The sequence below is a fragment of the Neolamprologus multifasciatus genome, chromosome 16, assembly GCF_963576455.1.
Source record: "Neolamprologus multifasciatus chromosome 16, fNeoMul1.2, whole genome shotgun sequence".
NCBI classification, from domain to species: Eukaryota; Metazoa; Chordata; class Actinopteri; order Cichliformes; family Cichlidae; genus Neolamprologus; species Neolamprologus multifasciatus.
The window spans coordinates 8,808,909-8,817,593 of record NC_140454.1 but is presented as its reverse complement, the minus strand read 5'-3'; the positions used below and the strand labels follow the sequence as shown (position 1 = coordinate 8,817,593).

The following is an 8,685-nucleotide window of genomic DNA, read 5'->3' as shown; positions in this document are numbered from 1 at the left end:
AACAGGATGCAATGACAAAACCAGCAAGGTCACACATAAGGACACAAAAAGGAAATTACTAGATTTGTGATTTTTGACAGCATAGAAAAGATAGTTTAGCCATACTTGGAAAGTGAAACAGATGTGATAACACCTCTCAAACTGTACCTCTGCAAATTATGTGCTGAACAGGAAGCAAATTAGGACCCATAACAAAGCCTTGAGGCACACCACACAGTCAAAGTGAGTTGGAGAAAATATGGTTAACCTGAAATCCAAAGATGGAGGTTGATAATCACAGCCAGAGTCAATGATGTCAATGTGAACCAAAATGGTCCAGAGTTTTAAGTACACAACTGAATTTAAACTGGACCTTTCTGGGGCATAAGGATCAAAATGGACAAAATAATGAACCAAATGAAATAATTTAGAAGACAAAATAAATAAAATGAAAGATGAACTGTAAACAGCTGCTTCTTTCTATTCAGTAAACATCAGAAACTGGTGGTGATGTAAGAGTATTGGGGAATCATTGCATGATTGTGCAGTGCTCTGTCAGCATGATTATAGACTGAGTTCTGAACCTGATGGGGAGACAGACAAGATCAGTGTCACATGAAACCTCATAGAGGACCTAATTAAAAAGCCTTACAGCAGCTATTAAGACCACTTGTAAGTGATCCAGGGGTTTCTTGTTAAGCCACAGTGTTACATTCATTAAAAATTAAAATTCAAAGAGCTTATTTATGGTCCTTAGCTCAAAAGACACGAGCGAACTTAAGGGGAGGTGGTTTCTTATTCAGCTAGTCTGTGTCAGTACTTTCTGATCTTGCTATCCTCTCTGCGCTCCGTGTCATCAAAGATGTAAACCCTTTAAATGGCTTGGAAAAATGTGCTTTCTATTCTTCTAAAATGATGCAGGAATTTTACATAACAGCTTGCCTCAGATCGCAGGAAACTGTAAGCCCGTTCGTACACATCCGGTTCTCTAAACAGATGACATGGAGTTATTTGAAATATGAATTTACATTTATCTTTCAGGTGCAGTCCAGGTCAGTCTGAGCATGCAGTCCTTGACCGAGGAGATCCACAATTTCTCTCGGATGCGGCTGAGGAAGCAGTGCACCCGTGTGACCTCACTGAGTGGCCGTCGCATCATCGAGACTTGGAAGGGTTCAACAATCACGGTGGTCGAAGACCCCGCCCCCCCTTCAGAGAAGATGCTGGGATATGTCCCTGACACTTCCTGGGACCTGCAGGTTGGCATTGTCAAGCCCTTCCTTCTACTGGGTGAGTAACCCAAACAAATAACGCTTGTCTGAATACCTGGAAATATTGAAGAGTATGACCACTGTCAACCACTAGGCTGTGACTTCATTAGGTTAAAAGGGGTTCAGCATTTTACTGGCATTTTCCTCTGTTGGACAGCCAAGTGAAAAGCTGAGGTGAGTGGAAAACATGGTGATAGAGGAGGATGTGTTTGGAGGATATGGAAACAGACAGAGATTCTGTGTCTCTTTGGAAACGGGATTATTCAGCTTGTGCCAAAAAAGTGAAGAAATTAAAAAAACGAAACAATTTTAGATGAATCAACCATCAGTGACTCTACACACAGAGAGAGGTTTAGAGGACAGAAACAGCAGCTAACTTAAGCTGTTCCTATACAGCTATACCTGAGTCATAAAGAGCTTCAGCCACATGAAAGACAAAAGTCTGGTGTCAGGGACCAAGCAGTAAAGCATGAAGGACACAGATGGTTTTAATTCAAAAAAGGGGTTTTATTGACCCAAAAATATGAAAATATATTTAACAAAGCCAAAACTTAAACAGGCAGACCAATAAAAGAGGTCAACTCAATAGACTAAACTGAAGATAATAATTAACAAAACCTCAAACAAACATAAGATAAACTGACCTGCTGAAATGACACATGGGGAACTTAAATACTGGTTTAGCTAAACTAAATGACACACACGGGGGAAAACAAGATGGCTGCCATATAACCAACTAATACAAAACAATTAAACAAACATGAAACACCCCCCCCCAGGCAATGAAGCATGTGGTGCAATCCAATTAGGCTGTCAGTGGTACTTCAGGTCTCCCAGCCCTTTGCCACACCTTTTGCCAGACAGGAGGAGAAGCCAACCCCCAGGTAACTCAAACAAAGAAAGATGTATTAATATAACATAAAACAGAACTTTGACCTTGCAAGGTTAATATGTGTGCACGCCATATAAACATTGGAAGGTGTGATGGAAAAATAGATACATTTAATAAAGAAACAATATTGAACAATAAGTAGAATATTTTAAAGTAGTGACTGTAAATTAAACTAAAATGAATCAACTGGTGGTGAGGTGTGGAGCTTACCATGTGTGTCATGCCATCACATCTGGTAATGGATAATGTGGCCTCCAGCGAGCTCTGATTCAACATTGTAGAGCCAATATTGGATTACAATAACAGACACCAAGAAAGACTCAATCCACATAGCAACTCCTGGAGACTGGAGCAACACAAAGGCCAACTAATTTTGAAAAAAAAAATACAAAGGTACTAGGGGGAAGTGCTCCCCTTTTAGAGGCTTTGCTTTGACTGAAAATTACAATGTATAAATACAATTATCCTCAATATTTATTATTAGTTTTTAGCACTTGCAGAACAAACACCTAGATATGAATTTAGGAAGTGCAAGAAAAATAAGCAGATGAGCCCATCTCCTCTCCCTGTGTCTCCCTGTCCTGTCCTGGATGTCCCCTTCGGCCCAGCAGTGCCGATAACCACTGAGCTCGTAACATGAGCCCCTACATGCGAGGGACGGGAGGAGACGTGACCCCAGAGCTCACTGATTTAGTGGGAGACCATTGATGACCCCATGACCTGCAGTAGATGCTGGGGCATACACACAGCAGGTTTTTCATTTGGCACCCTGGAGAGAGTCAAACCACACACTAACTAGTTTTATGTATGTGTGTGTGCAGGTTCTCAGGATGCTGCACATGACTTTGGCACGCTGAGAAAACACAAGGTGAGCTTCTTTTCCTACAAGCAAGGAGTTCGTTTCAGTCACTACTATCAAAGCAAAATTATGTTTCTGTTCCTGTTTCTCTGACTGTGTAGGTCATAGGTAAGCTTCATTTTATGAATACAAGTATAGTGATAGTGAAACGTTATCCTCCTCAGGTGTCTCACATTCTGAATGTGGCCTTTGGGGTGGAGAATGTCTTCCCGGACCTGTTCATCTATAAGACTGTCAGTATTCTGGATCATCCCGACACCGATCTCCTCCCTCACCTCCAGGAATGCTGTGACTTCATCCAGCAGGCTCAGACTGAGGTGACATAATTTCTCATGCATGTGTTTATTATTAATGTTAATGTTAAGTTACATGTGAGTTACATAAATAAATGTATCTATATAAAAGGTGAATTAAAACTAGTATTAGGAGGTGATTAGTAATATTGATTACATTTATTTTTACTCTGAAATTTATTTGTCCTATAATTTCTCCCAGTGGGAGCTGGGTCACACATTGGCCTTAACACTTTTCATATGACTGGGTAGCATTAGCAAGAATTAAGATTGCATGGGCCCCATGGGAGTTTCTGTTTTTTAAGGGGGCTGCAGCTCTGTTGACTTTGGGAATGGCTGCTATAGACATTAGTTAGTTAGATAAACATAAATGCTAAAGGACATAACTAACATGTGATCTCATTGCTAACTACATGCTGTCTGTCTGTGGCTTTTACACTGCATGTTTTGAAAACTATTACAGATGATTAAATAGAGAGAAATAAATTTTAAAAAGAAATATTGATGAATAGGCATGGTATACACATTAATATGAATATTTATATTAACTGTCTATTAAGCAATATTAACAGCAGAGCTGGGTATTTTTGCCGAATGAAGTACTTTAGATTAGATAAAACTTTATTAATCCCTCGGGTGGGTTCCTCTGGGAAATTTGGTTTCCAAAAAAGCACAGCACCGACAGAAGTTACAGAGTTACAGAATATTATATATATATATATATATATATATATATATATATATATATATATACACATATATAAATACAAAGACATATATAGATAAAATATACAAAGGGGATAAATAGAATAAATAGGAATAAAGATAAAAATAAAAATACAAGTAAATTGCACATTTCAAGTATGGAGTCTATTGCACCGCTGATTATTAACAAAAGGTATTGCACAGTGAAGTGAAGAGGCACTACAGCTTAGTTGTTCCCCCCTCCTTTGTCCTCCTCTTTGCAAACTAACTAGCTTATGGCATCAAGCAGTCAGATGTAAGGGTTTTAAACTGAGGGATGCATTAACATCTTACAAATGTTTCAACACTTCTTCACCTTGTAACCTCTCCTTGTCACCTCGTTGTGTTTCCTCTCCTTGTCGCCTCATCCTTGGTTTTAAATAATAGATGGTTAGTTTTGGTCATGTTTTATTCAACTGCTCTCAGATCAGATCTCAGTGTCATACAAGCTTTTAGCAGCGAAGCTCACGACTCACCTTAACATGACACCCCCCCCACACACACTCACACATACACACACAGAGTCATTACAAAGTCATTAGAGGTGTTTGATTACAGGAAGTCTATGTGTGTGCGTGCGCGTGTCTGTGTGTATGCGTATCCTCATAATGATATGTTTCTGTGTGTGGTAATTCCAGCTCCGATAATCAAACTGATGCTTTTACTTTGAAATGCAGACTCAAATTACTCGGTGGGCCATCTGGCTGGTAATGACGCTCGATTATGGACGCTGTCATGGCGACAGCAACAGCCACAAAGGCATCATGTGACGGGGTTCATGACTGCAGGACAAATATATAAATTAATGTAACTTAATTGATACCAACTTTACTTTAGAGTTTGCATTATGACCTTTATTTTCTGAGAAATTCCTTTTCAAAATTGTCTCAAATTCATCATCTATGATGATCCCAAAACCCAACCCGGAGAAAGAAAATATTTTTTTTGCATGCCAGAGTGAGTACTTTCTTTCTCCCCTGATTGCTAATAATTTGGAGACAATATAAAATATCACATATTCTGATGATTTAGATTAGAATAATAATCCACATAACGCATCAAATCAGACTTTAATGACTGTTTTTGTAATTTTGTACCTGTTTAGAAATCTTTGTTCAAATTTGGTTGATAAAGAGGTCAGCTTTTTACAACATTGTTGAATGTGTAAAAAAACTCAAATAGTCTTAATGGAGAACTGCAACATTTTCACCATAGCCCATTGTTTCTCTGCACGTTGGTCAAATCAGCTGATTTGACCAGTGAGTGCTCAGCCTGGTAACTGAGACACAGCTTATGGTGTACACCTTTCATGAGAAGGAAGATACAGACTGCAAAAGAGAAGCTAATGTGCATCCAAAGACACAAACAAACAAACAAGCCCATTAACTAAAGTGCTCGTTGGAGCGTGAAGATCAGTCTGGACATCCTGACGTCAAAACAAAGGCTCTGATCTGCTGTTTTGAATGTGGTCAATCAGGAAAAGTCAAAATTAAATATGATTAAAAACAACAACAACAAGTACAGCGAAAGAACAGACAGAGAGAGATGTTTAATTAGAATTATATTCTGTCAGTGAATATAATTTAATATTAATTTTCTTGTCTCTAATGCAAAGAATAAGGTGCCAAGATTAAGTTCTTTCTTTCAAATGAGTAGATTTAAAAACAAAACAAAACAATGACATAATATTTAAATTCTGTTTGTTAAAGTTAATGACAAAAAAAATATCTCACTTTAGTTTACAGCATGTTACATTAAATACTTCAAGAACATGAGATCATGAAACAAGACGGGGGTCTGTGGTAATGAAACTGTTATCATGGCCCTTTTTGTTGCCACCATGTCCGAGTTTACAATACAAAAGCTTTTAGAAGAAGTTATAAGGAGAAAACTGACCAGGGATCTGTCTGTGAACATGATTCACTGGTGTTTTTAAGTGCAACAGACAAACAAACATACAAACTAAGGATTAAGGGAAAAATCACACACTGGGTTGCACTACAGGCATTATTAGTGTTGGGGCAATGGCCCAAACAAAGCCTATTTCTCCTACTACTACTAGAAAGTGCTCAACTCAGGTGTGACTTCACTTCCAAAGGTAAAAGCATTACAGCATAAGACAATTTTACACCGGTTTTATTTTTTAGACCTCAAGCTTGATCTTGTCCTGATTGAGCGATTTGGGACCCCTCCTGGACCACTCCTGTGTGACCTTTTTTCAAGTGTGTTCTACCAGGAGCAGGGCCTGGGGTAAACCCAGAAGATGTTGGAGAGATTACATCTATCGGCTGGCTTGGTAACGCCTCGCTGGCCTTAATAAGCTGAAGAAAATGGAAGTACGAATGTAATATGGATCTTTTATAAATAGTCTATAATGTTCTTTGTGGTAGGGGCAAAGAACCAACAACACCACAAAGTTGAAAGAGGAACACACAATAAAGATTGTTTTAAAACACTGTCCCAAGTGAAAGTAGACAGCAACAACATGTGGATGTTGGCCTGTAAAGGTCTGTCTGTCCCAGGGCAGCTGTGGCTACAACTGTAGCTGCCTCCACCAGTGTGTGAATGTGTGTGTGAATGGGTGGATGACTGGGTGTGTAAAGCGCTTTGGGGTCCCTAGGTGGGACTAGTAAAAAGCGCTATACAAATACAGGCCATTTACCATTTACCATTTACCTAGGGATTATGAGAACTACTTTTTCACAATTAGATACTAATCAAGTAGTTTTTAGAAGCTAAACTTAACCAAGCTGTGGGCAAAGATGAAAGAGTGTCAAACAGGAGCTGTGCCTTCATCACCCCACATGCCTATGGACAGTGTTGGGGAGTAACGGAATACATGTACCGCCATTACATATTTAAAATACAAAATATGAGTAACTGTATTCCGTTACAGTTACCGTTTAAAAAGGTGGTATTTAGAATACAGTCACTTTGTTGAAATAAATGGATTACACGGCGGTATTTTCCTGATTCATATTGTGGCGGGTCAGGACTGTTTAGGTTTTGTTTGACAGCTACGTTCTGTTGTTCCAGGCAGCGTTATGGTTGCCATGGTTACAGGGTGTTGCTCTCTCTCCGACTATGTTTCCCCTGGGTGAGAGAGGCCTTTTTGTTGTTGTGCTAAGCTAGGCAGAATGCTACAGCCATAGCCCTAAAGGATGTAGCATCATGGGCAGTGTAGTCCGTGCTGCAGGGAGAATGGACTGCCATACTCGCTATGTGTCTGTGAGCGAGGAGGGAGAAAAAGGAAAAGTACGAGCTGTCATCGAGAAGAAACGGGAGTTGGAAGCATGTAAATATAATAATAACCACTGCAGCCAAAAAGAGTGCCCGATGAGCCCAGTTGTAAGTAAGCTATTAAGACTCGACTGTACACAATGTTTGTGTTTTCCTCTGAAACAATAAGTTCCCTTGGAGCAGCCTTTCTCTGTCTCTCGCTAGCAAACTTGACCCAGACAACAAAGTAAAGCTAGTTTTCGGCTACAAGCCGCGGACCTTCAGTAATAGTAATAAATCACATTCATGTAGTTGTAAACAGCATGACAATATATTAAGTAATCCAAAGTATTCAGAATACGTTACTCTCATTGAGTAACGTAACGGAATACGTTACAAAACACATTTTGGGCCATGTATTCTGTAATCTGTAGTGGAATACATTTTAAAAGTAACCTTCCCAACACTGCCTATGGATGAGGACTGTTACGAAATAAGAAACACACAACATGACCTTATTAGGATATTTTGCCCCAAGTGGCAAAGAATGGAATATTGATCTTTTATAAAGGATGTGGTTTTAATATTATTATTTTTGTGCATTTCTCCATTAGAAAGGCGTGGTGTTGGTCCACTGCAACGCCGGGGTGTCACGTGCACCCGCTGTGGTCACTGGCTACCTGATGTCATGCGATGGCCAGTCTTTTGATGCTGCCCTCTCATTGGTCAAATCAGCTCGGCCCACCTCCTCACCAAACCCCGGCTTCCTGGAACAACTGCGGAATTACAAAACACCAGCAATGAATGGGTCCTGAAGTACAAAGACAAAAATGTTAGTTTAATTAAAATACTTTAGTATAAAAATATATTTGGGATAATTACAATGTATGGTCTGTTTTTTTAAGGAGAAGAGGGGTGGCTTATACAGAGGTACCATCCAATTAAACTTATAAACTCATTATTCATCAAAATTTCCAGCGTGTTTTCTCTCTTTCCTCTTCATTGAGGCATGATTTACGTCTTTGTGTTTTATTTTTGAGGGCAATGTCTTTGTGCTTGAATGCTGTCATTTAGATTTGTATCTCTGAGGGAAATTCATTTTGACCCATCCTTATTGTTTCGGAGTGGTGGGCAGCCACAAACTCCAGAGTGTTATTTCTAACCAGAATTGAAAATAAATAAATAAGTGAATACAGATGTCAATGACTGAAACAGAAATGCTTGTTGTAACTTTTTTGCAGTTATTGCTTTGAATATGGAAGCAACAGTAACAATTTTTTTTTGTCATACCTGTAGAAAAAAAAAGTGAACTAGAGAATACAGGAAACTAAACCAATTAACAGAGCACACAGCAGGGTATGAGGGAGATTGCAGACATAAATACACACAAGGGCAAACGAGGGAACAAACCACAGGAGGGAACACAGC

At 39.2% G+C, this 8,685-nt stretch overlaps 1 protein-coding gene across 1 annotated transcript; it reads left to right on the top strand.

Annotated features, from left to right (window-relative positions):
- Positions 1-991: 991 nt before the first annotated feature.
- dusp19a (dual specificity phosphatase 19a) lies at positions 992-8,466 on the top strand. The gene is made up of 4 exons (XM_085134635.1): positions 992-1,269; positions 2,964-3,010; positions 3,166-3,318; positions 7,872-8,466. The coding sequence occupies exons 1-4, from the start codon at positions 1,044-1,046 to the stop codon at positions 8,070-8,072; spliced, it is 627 nt and encodes a 208-aa protein (XP_084990761.1). The 5' UTR covers positions 992-1,043; the 3' UTR covers positions 8,073-8,466.
- The last annotated feature ends 219 nt before the right edge of the window (positions 8,467-8,685 follow it).

Coding starts and splice junctions, on each gene's coding strand:
- dusp19a (XM_085134635.1), top strand. CDS start 1,044: ATGCAGTCCTTGACCGAGGAGATCCACAATTTCTCTCGGATGCGGCTG. Junction 3,011..3,165: donor GCACGCTGAGAAAACACAAG/GTGAGCTTCTTT, acceptor TATCCTCCTCAG/GTGTCTCACATTCTGAATGT. Junction 3,319..7,871: donor TCCAGCAGGCTCAGACTGAG/GTGACATAATTT, acceptor TTTCTCCATTAG/AAAGGCGTGGTGTTGGTCCA.